The sequence below is a fragment of the Heptranchias perlo genome, chromosome 9 (assembly GCF_035084215.1).
Source record: "Heptranchias perlo isolate sHepPer1 chromosome 9, sHepPer1.hap1, whole genome shotgun sequence".
NCBI lineage: Eukaryota > Metazoa > Chordata > Chondrichthyes > Hexanchiformes > Hexanchidae > Heptranchias > Heptranchias perlo.
The window spans coordinates 57221767-57241718 of NC_090333.1; the positions used below are offsets into that span (position 1 = coordinate 57221767).

The window sequence follows — 19952 nt, forward strand, 5'->3', positions numbered from 1 at the left end:
GCTTCTCTTCCTGAATCCACATCAGTCAATTTGCCAGTCCACTGGCCTGCACAACAGGGGTTTAGAAACGCAGCGTAAAACTGCCGGGGGCTCGCGCCCAGACAGTTACTGCCAACCCGCGCACTCGGGCTCGCGCCCAGACAGTTACTGCCAACCCGCGCACTCGGGCTCGCGCCCAGACAGTTACTGCCAACTCGCGCACTCGGGCTCGCGCCCAGACAGTTACTGCCAACCCGCGCACTCGGGCTCGCGCCCAGACAGTTACTGCCAACTCGCGCACTCGGGCTCGCGCCCAGTTACTGCCAACCCGCGCACTCGGGCTCGCGCCCAGTTACTGCCAACCCGCGCACTCGGGCTCGCGCCCAGTTACTGCCAACCCGCGCACTCGGGCTCGCGCCCAGACAGTTACTGCCAACCCGCGCACTCGGGCTCGCGCCCAGACAGTTACTGCCAACCTGCGCACTCGGGCTCGCGCCCAGTTACTGCCAACCCGCGCACTCGGGCTCGCGCCCAGTTACTGCCAACCCGCGCACTCGGGCTCGCGCCCAGACAGTTACTGCCAACCCGCGCACTCGGGCTCGCGCCCAGACAGTTACTGCCAACCCGCGCACTCGGGCTCGCGCCCAGACAGTTACTGCCAACCCGCGCACTCGGGCTCGCGCCCAGACAGTTACTGCCAACTCGCGCACTCGGGCTCGCGCCCAGACAGTTACTGCCAACCCGCGCTCGCCCCCGGTTACTGCCGACGCGCGCACACTGGATCGCGCCCGGCCCGTTACTGCCAGCGCGTGCTCTGAAGCTGGCGCTCGTGCTTCGGTCCATCAAACCAATAGAGGCTCTGCGTCAGCGTGCGTAATGTATCATGCTACGTACGTTCAATCTTCGTCGGCACGCCGGTGGGCCTGGAGGCTGTTGCTGGGGAAATGATCTTAGTGCGGAGCGGCCTGTATATCGGTGCGGCCAGTGATTTGGCCGATACCCAGAGCCTCTCGGACTCCGGTATCTTCCATGTGCTTACCGTGGACTCGCAGGAGCCCCCGCCTCTGGGGGACCGTCACACGAAATTCGTGCAGGCGCTGGACGAGCCCTGCACCGACCTACTGAGCTTTCTGGATGAATGCGTGCGGTTTGTGCAGGAGGCGCTGACTGCAGCCGGTGCTGCCGTGCTGGTCCATTGGTACAGTCACCGCTTATATAATAGGTGCTTCCAGTGCAGTGTGGCTCCTACAACAACATAAGGCAAAATGCAGGATATCCGAGTTTATGTAGCAGCCTGTGTTAGTGTTGGAGGATTGTGCTTCCACTGCTGGGTTCATTTTTCATAACTAGCAGCTGGCTTTCTGGTTTTATACTTTTGAATCTGGAACTAAAATTTGGGTGAAATCTGCTACAAGCAAATACGTGTCAAAAAAACACAACGTTCAGAATTAGAAAACTTCCCAAGTTTAAACCAAAACATCCTTAGAAGGAACACATTTACTTTTAAGTGAAACAACTTAAGAAAGAAAGAATGAACTCCTTTAGGTATAATAAACACGTATAACTGCAGTCACAAAGTATGTTGCTAAAGACGTTGGCACCTGTTCCCGCAAAGAACTTCATTGAGGTGACTGGAGTTGTACTTTCCATGAGTTGCCCATCGGTACAAAGAGATGAATTGCTCCCTGCACCTAATAGAAAGTAACTGCTTGTCACTTAGAATTGCAATTCATAACTGCATTTTATATGTTTTATTTTGGATTTTATATTTAATTTCGAAATTCATCTTTGGAGTAGTTATCAGAAAGCTTAAAAATAAATCAGCAAATGGTGCTGAGTGTGCGCCTCACGAATATTTGGGTTGAGTTATTATGATTATAACACTTGTGATTTTTTTTTTGTATAGATCTCAGAGCGCTCCAGCATGTTTTCAGTTTATACTGCGGATTTAGCCTTTTTGACTGATGTTGGGCATTCACAGTTTGAGGTTTTTGTCAGGAGGTCTTTCCCAATATCACAGTAAGAACCTTACAGACAGGTTAACAATTGCATTGCTAGCCTGTTGTAATAGCACCCACCCTTAGCCAAAATGGCATCTACCAAATATGAGTTTCTGCAAGGATCTATGACACTACTTTAATGAAAGCACTACAAACAACATGGCTGCAGTTACCTTATGTATTAAAATAGAAAACTAAATTCACAATTTTCAGAATAGACATTGGTGTTACAAATTATAAAGGATGGTTGCTGTGGATTGATCCCAGTAATAGTTTCAGTTTTTTTCCACAGTGAACAAACTACTGTCCAGTTCTATTATGTCATCTAAATCCCTTGCATTGGACAACTATCTTCCAGCTCACTGACAGATATCCAGTATAGATGACAGAAAGTCACAATGCATTGTAGTTTCTTTTAAAAAGCCCTCAGGATCTGTATACAAACCGGAACCAAGGTCCTTATTGATAAATGTCATTCTGTTATGTATCTAATCTATCTGATTAATAATTAAAAGCAAAAAGGGCAGAGGCTGAGTTGTCATAGGTTGGAGGCCTCGGATGGTTGGCAGTACTGTCAGCTGTCACCACCCTCCCTTGCCTAAACTTGTAATCTGTGGCAGATCTACAGCCTATCTCATTATCTTTGCTCTGATTATCTGCCAGGACTTTTTTTTAGGACAAAAATGAGAGAGATGTCATCTTGTTATACAGTCTGCTAATATTTCTTTTATCTATATTGCATCTTCTTCATCAATATTGGTATAGCACTTTATTCCCATGCCTGAGGTGTTGCTCTACCTGTTAGATCATATTGTGGGGACACTGGATTATCTGCCAATTACCATTATCCACCAGGGGAAGATAATCAAGTTTCTATTGTATATTAGTTGAAACCAGAATTCAATGGTGCAAAATAATTACTACAGTAGACTAAGGGCACCAGGAAGCAGATTCTATTGGCTGTTTGCAGTTTTATCCTAATTTAGTTTTAATTAGATGCAGCAACTTAAGACAGGGTTAGAATCAAACCTTTGAACATTTAGTCTTTGTTGGGAGGGAATGTCTTTGCTGGCTTTTATTAGCCATTTGTAACCTATTGTAAAACTTTTTTTCTCCAATATGAATTCTCAGTCATGCAGGAGTCAGTAGGAGTGCTGCTGTAGTAACTGCTTTTATTATGAAAACCGATGGCCTGACCTTTGAAGAGGCGTACAGTAAACTCCAGGCTGTTAAACCTGATGTCATGTAAGTCATTTTTGAGTTGATTCTGATTCCATGCCACTATTTTAACTAGTTATAATATTTTAATGGGAAAGTTAAAAGGTTTCTATATTTTGTGTTGTAGGATAAATGATGAGTTTGTGAAGCAGCTGAAGCTTTACGAAGTGATGGGCTGTGAAGTAGATTTAACAAGTGCTGATTACAAACAATATCGATTGCAGAAAGTCACTGAGAAGTACCCAGGTAAACTGCTACTACTACCGGCTGAATACTGGCAAGAGCAAGAAAAGGCCATTCACGTCTTCCCATAATTTGGATGTGCCACATTGATTAACTTACATCTCTCTCCTACCCCAAACCTATTGTACTGTAGTTGCTGAATGAAGAATTGTTCTATTGCTCTTTTTGAATGTTTCAACTGTCAGCATTTACTTCATCAAGTAACTACAGTCTACAAACTAATAGTCCTTAACCATGAAGACTTTTCCATCCATCCATCCATCCATCCATCCATCTATCTATCTATTTCGAGAGCATCCATTACACTTCAAAGTGTCAACAGTATTAAAGAAAGAGAAAGGAAAGAAAAGCACTTTTTGTTCTAACTTTGAACGAGAAATTTACTAAAATGCTACCAATCTGTATTCTTACATCACCAAATAGCAAATAAATTGTTGAATGACCTTAGGCTGTGTTTACTTTTAGCAATTTGACTTTATGGGCGTAAAAGGACAGCCCAACGTAAACACAGTTCCACCGTAGCAGCAAAATAAAACATTATTTATGGTGGTAATGGTCCCAACATGACAAAACAGCATATCATCTTACTAACTGAGCAACACCATGAGAGGTTCACTAGTATTGGTTAAATGCACTACATGGTGCAGTAGTAATCTATATATACCAGAAGGTCGCAGATTCATTTCACAGTGTATACTTAGTGACTAGATCTCAGCTGGAACTGTGTTTTGAGTATTACAGTTGGCTTCAGGACACTTGTATAAGGGCAGGGGGGAGAAATCAGCCAGAGCTTCCACTCCTCATCACTATTGTGCAGTAACAAGAAGTATACCTTTCACTATTGTGCAGTAACAAGAAGTATACCTCTCACTTTCACTGGTGTATGCTGCAAAGTTGCAATATAACTAGAGAGCGAACTTCTAACCTTTCAATTACCAGGAATGGAACACAAATACTGTATAGCCAAAAAATCTATCTTCATTCCTCTAATACTTCTGGCAGTTTCTTTTTCAAGGTTTTTTTTCCTTTACCTTAAATACATTTTTTTAATCTGCAGTTTTTGCATTTTCCTTAATTATTTTAAAATCCACTTTCTTGCAAGTTTTGTTTGCGTTGAGGGTGAGGAGGCACAATCATTTCATACATTTGGAAAAAAAGCTACACAAACCACATCAAAAAGACACAAACATTATGTTTTAGGCTCGTACTTAGTTTACCTACATAACAACAGTCACTGCACTTCTAAATTAATTCATTATGTGAATCACATGGAGATGTTTTGACATGATAAGGCACCATATAAATACAAGTATAATGTATTTTTGTATGTAGAAGTACTTACTCATGCAGGCACTTTCTAAGATCCCAAGGGAATAAAGTACAATCTTTGGCTTTATATAATCTGTTTCTATTAATTTGTATGTATAATCAGTAATTTATTCCACATTTGAGACTATGTATACAAAATTATTTATATAAAATATATTGAGAATAAAGTTACTGTTTATTCTCAATACTGCTTCTCATGATCTCTATGTACAAGAAACTCTATTTTAGTATTCCCTGCTATAACTGCTATGAAGTCCATGAGTTTTTAAACTAACTTGCTACCTACTACTATCATAACAGAGCTGCAGAATTTACCTCGGGAGTTATTTGCATTGGATCCCACGAGTCTAGGGAAAACAAATGAAACTATCTACAAGTGCAGAAAGTGTAGGTGAGTAGAATTTTTTTTTCTGGGTGATATCATGCTCAGTTTATTCTGTGAGTGAAACAGAACACCCAACTGACACTTGACTTGTCAAGGCCATTCTCACAATTCTAATAAACCATTGTGTATGGTAGCTATACAATACTGTGGGAAGAATTTAAGTGTTTGTTTTAATGGGGTTCGTTGTAAGTGTTTTCATATCCCATTTTATTTTGTATGAGTTCAAGTTTAGACTGCAAAGCCACAGGCAGCGGAAGATTAATGGGCCACAGATTTAAAAGCACTACTGATTCGCAATTTAATAGACAATGTACTTGCCCTATCTTATATGGGTAAGTGTTGTTTAGAGATTGTGCACAAGAAGCTTTCTGCATGTAGAGGCATAGTGCAGTGAGTATCCGTTAGGGTTGGATGTACTGGTACATTGAACCACTTGGAACTCCTAATGCCATGGATCTATTGTTAAACTTACTGGTCTCACCTCTGTGGGTCTGTGTTAATTGTGAACTACTTCTCACGCGATCACAAGATAATTACAGATGAGGAAGACTATTTGGTCCATCTTAGTTCATCCATCCAGAAAGACCCTAGCTTCCCCCACTACAGTATCAAACTATTTCTTAAATCATTCCAAGGTTATTACATCATATTCTTAAACTTAATTCACAGGAGTGGGATCATACTTCTATTTAAAAAAGTTATCACAGAACTCATAAAATTATAGGATAAAAGATGGCCAGGGTATGTTAGATTAATATCTTATAATTATGGCTGAACATACCAGTGACTTTTTAGTACCATTTGGCAATGATTAACACAAGAGGAACTGGCTATCTTTGTTGCTTTAATGTAATGCACTAGTCTCTTATGTCAGTTTGATTTCTTGCTGCTCAGACAGTGCCTCAAGGATTAGACGAATAGGTAAAATTATTTAGAATTATGTTATTAAAGACACTGAGGAAAGCATTTTTAAAAATTTACAGTGACTGGTGACTCCGAGTGTTTAGTATTTCTCATTCCCTCCCCCATCTGGTCCTATTAGCTTCCCACATATACCATGGACCCCACAATAAATATCCTGTCCCCTCGCCAAGTTCCCGGTATCTGCTGATGGCCCCAGCAACAGCTATATAAATTGTTGTGATGTTATGTAGGTTAGAAAATAGAATAATGAGAGTGCTGAATTAGATAGAATTTATCGCACGGAAACAGGCCATTCGGCCCAACTGGTCTATGCCGGTGTTTATGCTCCGCATGAGCCTCCTCCCACCCCTCTTCAACTAACCCTTGCAGCACACATGTTGTGGTTTAGATGAGAATAATACATCTCAAGCTTACAGTTGCTAACCTCCTATGAACCCTTCATTTGTGTAACTGCTCTATAATTTTCTCATGGCCATCTACTAGTGTGTGTGCTACCAGTTTTGAATGTTAATATGCGGACATTTCTATTAAGGTTACTCCTTTTTTTAAAAAAAATTCAGGCGTTCTTTATTTCGTGGCTCAAGTAATTTGAATCATGTACCTGGAACTGGACCAATTGCCTTCGCTCACAAGAGGATGACACAAACCGTGAGAGAGGATCAGACCAAATGTACATCATATTTCATTGAGCCAGTGCAGTGGATGGAGCCTGCACTACTTGGTGTTTTGGATGGACAGGTAAATAACTATAAAAAGGAGGTAACTATTTCTGTTTGCGCTAAGAAGTCCAGGTGAGATTGGTACCTATGTATTGTAGAAGTTCTAAAAGCTCAAGGTGTTGGCAACTGAAGGAAAGATACCACAATGTGTATTTCCTGCATAAAATGGTAATATAAAACTCAAATCATTTATGTTGATCCATGTGTTTATGTGGAATGCAGATTATTTTCTAATTTTTCTGTATCGAAGTACGTCAAACCATGTACACTCAGTAAATCTTTTTTATGTTGCTAGAAATAAGTCCAGGTTGCAGATCAACTAGTTACAATGAGGGAATGGGTTTTGATGCAAAAAAATTAAATCAGTGTGGCTGAATAACTAAAAAGAATATATATTTTCAGGGTGTGAAATAACCCAAAATCATTTTCTTGTATGTTAGCTAGTTAAATGCAGACAAGAAGTAATAAAAAAGTTAGCAATGCGATTGCTTGTACCAAGTAATAAATGTAATGGACAAATACACTTGCTAACTTTACTGTTTTGATTTTATAATTACCTAAAGTAATCAGCGGCTCCTGGGAAACAGGTGACAATTTATACTGTTTGTTTTTGACTGATTACCTCTCTGAAACGTCTTGGGACATTTTCTATATTAAAGACTCTATATAAATGCAAATTGTTATTGTAAGGTGTTGAATCAGATTCAAACCCTCCACCACTTCCTGTTGGCTTCAACCCCTTCTTCCTAATGTGCACCTCAGTTCCTCCTCCAGCCTATACATTTGCGACCTTTGTCTCCCAACCTGTCCCAAAGCTGTGCTTACCTTTCCCCTCTGTAACAGTTGAGCCATCATATAGGTAGTGTTGTGGAAGGAGAGCGATTCTGGCATCCTAGTTGCTGCTTTTACTGGCGCTGAGAAAGCTGGAATAATTCTGCAGCTAAATCATTTCCTGCCTCACTGCAAAAGCGAGGAGAAAAAAACAGTGGAGGAAAAGAGTGAGAGGGGGAATTCAAAGATGATCGACTTGGGGTGAGGTTTGAGAGACAGACGTGCTTGAAAGGGGTCATTGGGGCATGAAGGAGACTGGAAAGGAGAGATAGCCTAATGCATCAAGTCCACATCATTTTAAAAAAATGGCAAAAATAGCTCATCCATAGGAATTTTTATTTCCCGCCTTTACTAAGTAAAGTATTACACTGGAATACTAATGGTGACGAAGATGACAGCTGTGCAATGAAATTCTGTTCACTTTTTTCCAAACAGAGAGAAATAAACGTTGTTTCCTAATCACTGACTCATATCTATGGAACATTGTGTGTTTCATTCAGTTTGAAACGAAAGATAAAATGTGCATTTGTTATTTTCCACATTTCTTTTTAATGCTTTAATGGTTTTTTTTCAGTTGCTTTGCCCAAAGTGCAGTTCCAAGTTAGGATCCTTCAACTGGTACGGCGATCAGTGTTCCTGTGGTTGCTGGGTGACTCCTGCCTTCCAGATTCACAAGAATCGTGTTGATGAAGTGAAACATTTAAATTTCTCCAGTGTGAGAAATGTGAACAGTTGAATAATACACTCTTGTGAGTGTAGTCAAAAGTGAAAAACCTGGACTGTCTGAGCAACTGGTAAAGCGGAGAAAAATGTTACCGTCACTCCACCATAATCTAAGCTGTATAACATGATATATAAAGAGTAAACGGTGGCATTTATTTGGACTGATTAACACTTTCCATGCATGTGTTATTTCAAAAATTGTCTGAGTGTGTACCATTGTTTTGTGACACAGTTTATTAAATAGATCAAAAATGATTAAAAACAGAAACCCTTAAAGCAGTTACAGTTTGATGTAGCTCCTGACGAACCTTCAATGGCCAAGTTTTACAATTTGTCAAAGAGTGGAATTTTTCATGTTTCATAATTGCACTGCAGACAGGTTTATTGGGCCAGATCTTGCTGTTGCAAGTTAGTTAGACTTTTTTCTGCACCTTTCAGCTCAAATATTGTTTGTGCCATAACTTGCTGTAAGTGCGAGCTGATAACATTGTGGCGAGGCAACGGGGCATCTGGGACCTTAGTGAACAACGGGACCAACAGTGTATCTCCTTAACCAGTGAGATTTAAGGATTGAGAAAAAATCAGGAATGATGGAGAAGGAGGGTGAATTAAAATCGGTGAATTAGCCAAATCAAATACAGAAAGAGAAATAGAGAGCGAAAGAAATATTGGATTAAGAGAGAGAAAAGTAAAAAAACTTTAAAATTTGACATTTTTAAAACCTCTAACAACAATTTACTACATGCAGGAATGAGATTGAACAGTTTAAATTGTTCCCTTTCTGAGCCAGAAAGGTTGATTGGCATTGCATTAACAATTACCACGTTTTTAAAAGGTACTTATACCCTTATTTACCAGACTTAACTTTCTGTGGCACATTTAGTGGGCAATTAATGTGCAAATTCAGCAAGTTTTTAAAAATAATGGGGAGTCTAAGGGTGAGATGCCATTTGTGCGAAGCAAACATCGGAGCTGTGTAAACCTACCACCAAGTTCTGGAGATTCGCAACTCACTGTGTATTTGTGCATTCATAATGGCGTGCGTCGTTAACATACCATTATTTTTCCAGCAAAATCTGACCCAATATATCTGTTGCACAGCCACGAAAATAGTCAAAAGCTTGCTCTTAAAACAATGATTCAGACCTGTAATAATTACTTTGCAATAACATAAAAACAATGACGGACAGGAAAAAACCTTCTGGTCCATCCAGTCTGTCCCACACAATTGTGACCAAAGGGCTTTACAGCCAATGAAGTACTTCTGAAGTATAGATACTGCTGTAATATAGGGAAATGCAACAGCCAATTTGACAAGATTCCACAAACCGCAATGAAATAATGATCAGATAATTTGTTTGAGATGTTGGTTGAGGGATAAATATAGGCCAGGACATCTGAGAGAACCCCCCTGCTCTTCGAATAGTGCCTTGGGATCTTTTAGGTCCACTTTAGAGGCAGACTGGGCCTCGATTTAACAGTTCATCCAAAACATGGCACCTCGGACACATCCCTCAGTACTGCACTGATGTGTCAGCCTGGATCATGTGCTGGAGTGGGACATGAACCCACAAACTCATGACCCAGAAGCAAGACTGCAACCACACAGCCAAGGCTGCCACCTGATACTGAGTGTGTCTTGATGTTTAGTTAGCAGATGCATTTCACATGGAGAAATATGCCACACAGCGAGGCATGTATGATTTGATCTTAACCTTTCTAATGATTACGAAATCACAGAATTTAGCTTTATGTCAGTAGATAGTGCATGTTAGTGACATATTCTGCCTTACAGTAAGTACACTGCTGATGAAATATTTGTGTTCACCATGATGTGATATTTTAAAGAACAAAATCAAATTAATCCTTCACATAGATAATATGTTAAAGGAACAATATATGTTGAAGAATTTAAAAGGGAAGTTATTATAGTATGCAATATCTTTGCTTCAGTATTTGCATTTGTTACCATGAGATAACCAGACTTGAGTGAAATCTCAACTACTTTGTATTGGAGGAGCATTACAGCGTATAATAATGGATATAGAAGAACTGGAAGATTTACAGTGATCGTAAAGAGTGCTATATTTAAAACACAATCCATTTTTAAAAACTTTATATTCTATTGTTTCTAGCACATTTCTGAATACTTAATTAAAATGTTCTGCACAATATATTAAACTCTATATTATCTTTCTGGACCAAGATTCTATGCTTCCAGCACCAATAAATTATTTAGTTCTGGAGACTAGCATATGTATGTTATTGCAATAGATTCTTTGAAATCTTTTGATTATAATCCTTTGTCTTTTTAATAAGCAGGTTGTCTGTTTTATACAGTGCAAGCTTATGTCAACCAGTTTTTACTGACATTGAGCCGGAACTTGCTCACAGCGGCGTGGTAATGTTCACAGCAGTTCCTGTGAATTAAATTTACGAATTTACTCATTGCGGGTTCCGTGGCGTAGACTTGTGTGATTTGTAAGTTTTCAAAAAATGCACGACATCAACCCAGCTTCTGAACATCATGGGTTGATTCGCATGGGAAATGCCTGAGAGAATAGAAGACATGCCCACAAAATCTGTCAGGAAGAGAAGTCACACCCACAAGCAGGCAAGCAAAGTTCATTCATTTAAAGTAATATTTTGCAAGTCATTGTAAATAAAAATTTTAATTTTTTTAATAAAAAGCCAAAGAAGTAATTTAAATTAGAGACAAATGAAAAGTAATAAAATAATTTTAAACTTTTAAAAAAAAAATGTAAAACATTTTTAATGACCAAAAAGTATTACAATAAGGAGTAATATGAGACTCCACATTTTTAAAATTTAATTTTTAGTTGTTTGGCAGTCATTAAGAGTCAGTGTGCTTTTAAAAAGTAGTGTAGATCCGGTATTTTTCACCGTACCTTTTGGTGGCGTAAGTAGTTACGTTCCAGATGGGCAAGTTTACTATGTTTCAGTGATTTCTATGATTATGGTGTGTGATTCCCCTTTATTTTGCAGCTGTCAAATCGCCAGCGAACCAATCGAGCCAAACTTGCGAACCGGCAAGTTTACGATTTCTGGGTTTTAGTGCGCATTTGCAAATGCATGAACTTGCTCCTTCGATTCGCCATTGAAGATGAGGATGCCATTAAGGAACATTCAGAGGTGAGTAATTTTTGGGCCATTATATCTTACGAGGAAGACCTCTAAATCATTCCCAAGATGGCTATCAATTGACATTACTGCTGTGGTATGTTCCTATTTAGCTTATCATCAGTCTCACTGTTGTTAATTTTACTTTCTTGTGTGTCTCCTTAGTTTTTTGTTAAACCTTCATACTTTTCTTGACTCCTAAACTTGTGTTGACATCAATCAAAACACAAGGAGGAGGAGTTGTGGCTAAGGTTGAATAATTAGTTTGGAACTTAATGTTGGGTCAATAAATGGAGCATCTCATGACATCAAGATATTCCATTCCAGGGACAGAAAATCATCATGGAAACTTATCCAGCCTGGAATGTCATTGACTGGAGATTGTGCCCCAAATCATCGTCCCTTCTGAAGTGGAGTAGGAAACTTGGAGGTAGGATGCAATGAAAAGGAACAAAATGGTTGTGAAACAAAAACCAATACTCTCTTTTAAAAAAAAAAGCATTTAATGTATCCAGAGCAAACTTTTTGATTTAGTGCATATGATTTTGTAATCCATATCACGTGCAACTCGATTACATTTAGAAAATAAGTAAAATAATTTCTTTGAATGATAATTATAGTCGAAACATTACATAGGATCCAAAATTCCTCTTTCAATGGAAAATGGAAAAAATGCTGTTTTTCCTCCATAAAGGAACTGTTAATGAAAGTTAACACAGAGCTTTGAAATGTGCTATTTCCTAGCGCCTCTGTGAAGCACTTTGAGACATTTTTCTGTTAATGATGCTATATAAATGCAAGTTGTTGTTCAAAACTGAAATAAAATTTAAAAAACTGGAAATGCACAGCTGGATGATCAGTATCTGAAAGAGACAGGTAGATAAATATTTTGGGTCTAACTCATCAAAACGGACTAGTTCAATGACATTAACCTGTCTTCCTATTTCAGACAAAGTTGATGCTTGGCACCCTGAGCGACTGTTTGAGTTCAGTGCATGGAACTAGCTCTGAGAGATACAGCCAGTTTACTGGACAGGGCTTTTTTCAGTCACTGCTCTCTTTCCCTGCACCCCCTCCTCCTCCCTCCACATGTGCCACTGCTACCGCTAATCAATCTGAAAAGACAAGCATCAGGACACCTTGGGGTCAATTTTAACCATGGGCAGACATTGTGGGGGTGGGAGATGCGATACGATCGCACTGCCCGCCTGATGTTAGTAGCATGAGGGTCAAGCCACTTTGAGGGAAAGGCTTCATTTACATTAGACTGTCAAGCTGCGAGTGCTTTTCTGGCAATTACTAGCAGCTTGCTAATCGGGGGGGTGGGGGGGGGGGGTGGGGGAGGTAGAATTGCTGTGGTTCTTGCGTGGAGTCGAGCTGGACATTATATCCAGGATTGGGTGGGGAGTGTTTGCGTGGATGGGCCGGCAATGCCCAGAAGATTTTTGTGGGACCAGCAAGAGTATTCATGCTCCTGGCCCCACAAAAATCAAAGAAAAGTAAAGCAACCTACCTTTTTATGAGGAGCCTGCAGCGGTTAGTTTAAGGACTGCTGGTTAGGCCGCTCAGCCCTGAGTATCAATGGGCGGACTGTACATACCACTACTAGTACTTAAAAATTGCTTTGGGGCCCTATGTACATCATAGGACCCTGATTAGCATTTTGGAATGAGGCAGGCCTGTGGGCTACCTATTTGAGCTAGTAACTAAAATGATAGCAGGGGTAATGGAACGGGAACAGGGCAGTAAGTACAGCAGTGCAATTTTTAGACTGCTACTGCCTTGTTCCTGCCCAGTGGAGTAACTTAAAATTGGTTAAGCAGACACATGGATTGCAGCTACTAATCCAATTTCTGCACAAGAAAATATTTGGCAGATTCAACATGGTGGCCTAGGAGATCGGGAACAGTATGTCAAGAAAATCTTAATCATCTCAAGTGGTTGAGCTAATTCTTTCAGATACCGTTTAACCAATAATGGAGGTGGCTCGCTGATCAATATGTTACTTTTTATTGAAAGGCACGTTAAACTCTTAGCAATGTGATGGAAGAAAGAGGATGTATTGTTTCATGTAGGGTTCTGTCTCTGTAGGAGCAAGTAAAATATATTAGTCAGAATTGACAAGTGACTTGGTAAATACAGAGAGGGTGATAACATTTCTGTAAAGGTGATAGGATTGTTTTTGTAATCAGCAACCTCACTGGATTCTCTCACTGCGGTTGCTCTTACGAGTTGGTCACAAGCATCGTCTTTCCAGGAACATAGGAACAGAAGTAGGCCATTTAGCCCCTCGAGCCTGTTCTGCCATTCAATGAGATCATGGCTGAGCTGTAACCTAACTCCATATACCCGCCTTAGCCCCATACCCCTTAATACCTTTGGTTAACAAAAATCTATCAATCTCAGATTTAAAATTAACAATTGAGCTAGCATCAACTGCAGTTTGTGGAAGAGAGTTCCAAACTTCTACCACCCTTTACGTGTAGAAGTGATTCCTAACTTCACTCCTGAAAGTCCTGGCTCTAATCTTTAGACTATGTACCCTAGTCCTAGACTCCCCAACCAGTGGAAATAGTTTCTCTCTATCTACCCTATCAGTTCCCCTTAATATCTTATAAACTTTGATCAAATCACCCCTTAATCTTCTAAATTCCAGGGAATACAACCCTAATCTCTCCTCATAATTTAACCCTTGGAGTCCAGGTATCATTCTAGTAAATCTACGCTGTACTCCCTCCAAGGCCAGTATATCCTTCTTAAGGTGCGGTGCCTAGAACTGAATACAGTACTGCAGGTGTGGTCTAACCAGGGCTTTGTATAGCTGGAGCATATGTTCTACCATCTTGTATTCTAGTCCTCTAGAAATAAAGCCCAGCATTCCATTAGTCTTTTTGATTATTTTCTGTACCTGTCCATGACAATTTAATGATCTATGTACATGGACCCCTAAGTCTCTTTGGACTTCTATTGTTTTGAGCTTTTCACCATGAGAAAGTACTCTGATCTATCCTTTTTAGGTCCAAAGTGGATGACGTCACACTTGCCTACATTGAAATCCATTTGCCACAGTTTTGCTCATTCTTTAAACCTATTACTATTTCTCTGTAATTTTATGCTTCCATCTACAATGCTACCTATATTTGTGTCATCGGCAAACTTGGAGATGTGGCTCTCTATCCTGTCATCAAAGTCGTTAATAAATACATGTGAATAGTTGAGGCCCCAACACACATCGCTGTGGGACACCATTCGTCACATCCTGCTAATTTGAGTACCTGCCCATTAGCCCTACTCTCTGTCTCCTGTCGCTCAGCCAATTTCCTAACCAGGTCAATAATTTGCCCTCAATTCCATGAGCTTTAGCTAACAGTCTCTTATGAGGGACTTTATTGAATGCCTTCTGGAAGTCCATAAAAATAACGTCCATAGCCCTGTCCACTACTTTAGTCACCTCTTCAAAAAATTCAATCAGGTTCGTCAGACATGACCTACCCTTTACAAATCCACGCTGGCTCTCTAATTCGCTGAAAATTTTCAAGGTGTTCAGTCTTTCTATGTTTGGTTCTGAAATAAGAACGCTGTCACACTGGTATTGATCAGGAGTTCTCTAGATGAGCACACAAGTACATGAAAAGTACAAGAATTACAGAGCATTTGTCCTTACCACAAAAAACATTTTACTTGATGTCAATGCAGATTTAGGGCAAGGGGGTAAAATATGAAAATGCTGCACACTGTATATCAGTGTGTACCTGCTGAGGTTATTGAACATTTAAATATCTGCCTTTAACATTGTAGCTCCCCTCCCATTCCTATATTAAGTGTAACACAAATAAATGGAGCTATTATTTAAGTCAGTGTAAACACTATTTTCAAGTTTTTCAAGTGGTGCTAAACTCTGCTAGTATTGTAACCATGACTTTGTATAATTTATTCCTGTACTAGACTTTACTTTACCTATGTTCCTGTATCATGTGTACCAGGGGTGGGTGTGTAAAAGTTATGGAAAATTACTATAGTTTTGAGCGCATTGACTAATCTTTATTGTGTTACAATAAATGATGTAATCTTACATTATTTCAAATAAAGATGTAGAAGTTTTAGTCACTTAAAAGTCAATTCATATATCATTGCTTTACATACAACTATTTTTTCATATGTTTTAGAACCAGTTATTAAATAGTTTAAAAATCAACTTGTCATTCTTCAATCTGCTTTTATTTAGCATCTAAAATATATATGTGAAAAGGTGAGTACTAAATGAGTAAACATTACCATTTATAACTGAGATGGATAGATTTCTGGACTCTAGGGGAATCAAGGGATATGGGGATCGGGCGGGAAAGTGGAGTTGAGGTTGAAGATCAGCCATGACCTTATTGAATGGCGGAGTAGGCTTGAGGGGCTTATGGCCTACTCCTGCTCTTATTTCTTATGTCCTTATCTTATTGATTATTGAGCTTTTCTTTTTATGCAAGTTATTCATTATTTGATTATAGTTGCCTCTCCCCATAAAACGCTCTGATACTCTGTGAGTTTTGATATACATTATTTATGACTCTTTCCATAACTGTCCTTCATTATAACATGTAATTTAACACAATCTGTAATATAATGGTCATGGTTTATGGTTTGCTTTCTCATAGATAAACTATTGAACCATCCTCTCGAAAGCACACTACTCACAATGACATGCTTTTCATCTAGTTCCCAGAAGAGCTAGTGTAATCGTAGTTTTTCGCTGTTATTTACATTTGAGGTCTCTATCCAATTCCAATGTGATAATTAATACCGGATGTCAGCAACCTCTGCCTGCACTTGGATTCAGCTTTGAAGGACGTACTAAACAAGCTGTCCTAGCGTAACTGGGTACTCTCTGAATGTATTCACAGATAATGTGTGCTAAAACACAACAGTGTATTTCTAACCTCTAATCAAGAAAGTATCATTTACTGTACTTGACCCATGCTGAAGAATATGGAGCTGGCCTTACTTGACACGTCTGCCTTGTCAAAAGTGAAACATTCTTTGTGTTGAGGAGACACAGAACCAAGGATTCATGTATCTAAAGTTGATACTTTAGATACATGAATCATTTTTTTAAAAAAAACACAATTATTTCTTTCCAAATCAACAATAAAAACAAATCTGAAATTTTAGGATCTTAAAGGAGATTGTATCTTTGGATCAATACTAGTTCAATTGCTGAATTTAAATCTGAGATAGATAGCTTTTTGGCAACCAAAGGTATTAAGGGATATGGGCCAAAGGCAGGTATATGGAGCTAGATCACAGATCAGCCATGATCTTATCAAATGGCGGAGCAGACACGAGGGGCTGAATGGCCTACTCCTGTTCCTATGTTCCTATATTATTATTGAGAAGTGCTTAGCTGCTTCCTCTATCCTCAGATTATATATTTTTAACTTTTCAATGTCTACAAGACACCATTGGCAGCAGGAGTCAACCTTCTGGAGCAACATCGTGCACCTCCAATGCACAGCATGATAATTTCTACAGTCTCATTAGAGTTAATCAGGGTTGGGGTTCTGGGGGTTGTTTCTTCGAGTCTCTGCAGAGTTAGGTCCTGTTCTTTAGAGAGTTGTTGCTGAACCATGTCACAAATCACACCTCAAGTGGCACCAGTCCTAGAAGTCACTGAAATGCAGGTAGAAGCTACTAAATTTTCATTTTACCCATGTGAGCAATTCAACAGTGATTGCAATCCAAAAGATCACACAGTTAAACTGCAGTTGTTTCCATATTTTCTTCATTTCTGCAAGAGGAAACAAAATAATTAAAGCTTTAACTGTTGGTGCTGAGCATATGCGTATAATGAATAACAAGGAGTCACTGTAAACTAATTGAAGGGTTTTCACATAACATCATATTTTTGAACATAAGTGACTCACACTAGTTAATTCACAGCCTTGAAACTACTCCTTTCCATCTGTTTTACGTTATAGATACAATGGAGGTTTTTGTTCAGGTCACTTGTTAGCCTTATCATTTAAATTTTCATTGTTTAATCAATGGAAATAACATTTAACTTCCCATGGGGAATGGATGAGGAAAATTCTCCATTTCATTTGTGTAAACATTTATTTGACATTCACTGATTAATGATTTCTTCAACAAACTAGCTGTGTAATTATCGAAAGTAACACTTCTGACTTCAGTTCACAATAGGTATGAAATTCCTACACATATGTACACCGAATGCTTCCATGATAAACTCAGAATAAGTTTTATTTAAACAAATGATCTGTGTAGTCTGAAGGTGTAATTAAAGGTTTCAAAATCTCTTACTCAGGTATTTATCTTTTAAAATTTCTGTTCTCAGCTCATATGTTTCAATCTGCAATTTCTTCAGTGTGCTGATTTGAAATTAGCCATGTTTTCCAGAATTTCTTTTGACAAGGTGCAACCAATTGGTGCCCACTCCCCCAAAGTGCGAAGCAATTCTGGATAAAATTACTTGTTTTAAATTTGGAAATGTAAATGGTGGGTTAAGTCCCTTTGTGCAGGTCATGAGCAAGGTTGAATATAGAAGGAAAGGAAAGCGAAGAAGTAGTAACAGAAAACTTGGATCCTGCTAATTGTAGGAGGAGATTGAGGGAAGTAAGAAGTTCCTCGATTTTGATGTCCTAGGAAAGAACAAATTAAGTGGGAGAGAGCTGAGGGAGAATGAAAGGCAAGTAGCACAAAGTGGGACAAAAACTAGGAACTTAAGGTGGGGTGGGAGCAAGTAGCGTTCTACAGTGATTGTAAGTATGAGACACAGGGAGTAGATAAGGATGAAAGCAAAGAGTAAAAAAAAAGACCTGGCAACCAGCTCAAGATATTGGAACATTCATATAAAATTAAGCTGTTTTTCAAGAGGTAAAGATCTTTCAACCCTGGATGAGATGCCCCATCCCCAATTCCTGCTGTTAAAGCAAAGACCTCTGAACTTAAAGGGGAAACTTCTCAGCCACCTGTCGGCTGGTTGATGGCTTAACAGCTGTGGCTCTGTGGTGAGAACTCTTGCCTCTGAATCAGAAGGTTGTGGGTTCAAGTCCCATTCCAGAGACTTGAGCACAAAATCTAGGCTGACACTCCAGTGTAATACTGTGGAAGTGCCGTCTTTCGGATGAGACATTAAACTGAGGCCTCGTCTGCTCGCTCAGGTGGACGTAAAAGACCCCATGGCATTATTTAGAAGAAGACCAGGGGAGTTCTCCCTGGACTACAAGCCAATATTTATCCCTCAACTGACATCACTGAAACAGATTACCTCATTGTTGGTTTGTGGGACTTTGCTGTGTGCAAATTGGCTGCCACATTTCCTACAACAGTGACTACACTTCAAAAGTACTTCACTGGCTATAAAGCTCTTTGGGATATCCTGAGGTCATAAAAGGTTCTATATAAATGCAAGTCGTTCTTTCTTTTAACAGAGAATACAACTTCACACTCTCCAGCTTCTTTCCAATCCTCAAAATAATAAACGTAAACCACAAGGGATAATTTCACCTGACGGTGCTGCTGGGGAGGTTGGGGTCTTTCCCTCTGGCAGACCATATGGGACCTGTGGGCACATGCTGCCACATTTTTTCCTGCCATTAATGGTTGGAAAATCATAGGCAGTGCATGCCCTGATTTTCAATATGCCAGTGGACAAGGTCTTGTAAAATGACCCTTGTAATGAGTACAAAGGATTACCTTGCAAGTGGAGTTTTTTCTTGTTTAACTGTAAAAGAAGATGAATGTTACTGTTAATGTATTTATCATTGCTCTTAAATAACTTACATAATTTATTTTTTTCCTCCCCCACTTCAGTCCCCCACTGTATCACACCGCATTCTGTAGTTACAACTGCAACCAGGCCCTTGGTCCCAGACTTCTGACATTGCTGCTCTTGAGTAGGCCAACAGGATGTGCACGAGTAGCACAGCATGATGTTTGATCAGTTCTTTGCTCTGAAGTCGTACTTAAGACAGATAATCGGTCTGTGCCCAGGCACGTTGGATTGACTGAGCTAACGAATATCGGAAAGTTAAGACATGTCGGAGTGCGTGCCTGTAAATTAGGGATTCAAACTCATATCTTATCACTCCATGGCACAGCACGTTAGAGTAACAAAATGTGGCACCATCATGCAACCATGTGCCCAAACATCTTGAATAGTAGACTAACAGTAAAAATGCAGCATGTGTTATTACACCCATTCATTATTACTGGTCATGGTTTAATTTGCACTTCATGCAAAACGTGTTGAATTGGAATCAAAGATATCTCTTTCCTTGAAATTAGCACCATCTTCATTAGACAAACATTACCTGTACTCTGTGATGTAAATGGTTATGCTGCCCTGCAAGGTATTTTGCTCATGTTTGATAATGATTAAAGTAATAAGATACACTTGTTGGAATAAGAAGGCACTAAACTGGAGATGTGAGGCTGCCTCTAGCAAAGGCA

The 19952-nt window shown here is 39.6% G+C and overlaps 1 protein-coding gene across 2 annotated transcripts; it reads left to right on the plus strand.

The window, feature by feature from the left end:
* Positions 1–817: 817 nt before the first annotated feature.
* dusp12 (dual specificity phosphatase 12) lies at positions 818–8520 on the plus strand. Of its 2 annotated transcripts, none has more exons than XM_067990525.1 (6): positions 818–1201; positions 3111–3224; positions 3325–3443; positions 5070–5160; positions 6639–6816; positions 8203–8520. In XM_067990525.1, exons 1-6 carry the CDS (start codon positions 924–926, stop codon positions 8362–8364), a joined length of 942 nt encoding a protein of 313 aa, XP_067846626.1. In that variant the 5' UTR covers positions 818–923; the 3' UTR covers positions 8365–8520. The 2 variants fall into 2 exon arrangements, with proteins under 2 accessions (XP_067846626.1, XP_067846627.1); XM_067990526.1 differs by having other exon boundaries at positions 829–1177.
* The last annotated feature ends 11432 nt before the right edge of the window (positions 8521–19952 follow it).

Coding starts and splice junctions, on each gene's coding strand:
- dusp12 (XM_067990525.1), top strand. CDS start 924: ATGATCTTAGTGCGGAGCGGCCTGTATATCGGTGCGGCCAGTGATTTG. Junction 1,202..3,110: donor AGTCACCGCTTATATAATAG/GTGCTTCCAGTG, acceptor ATGAATTCTCAG/TCATGCAGGAGTCAGTAGGA. Junction 5,161..6,638: donor TACAAGTGCAGAAAGTGTAG/GTGAGTAGAATT, acceptor AAAAAAATTCAG/GCGTTCTTTATTTCGTGGCT.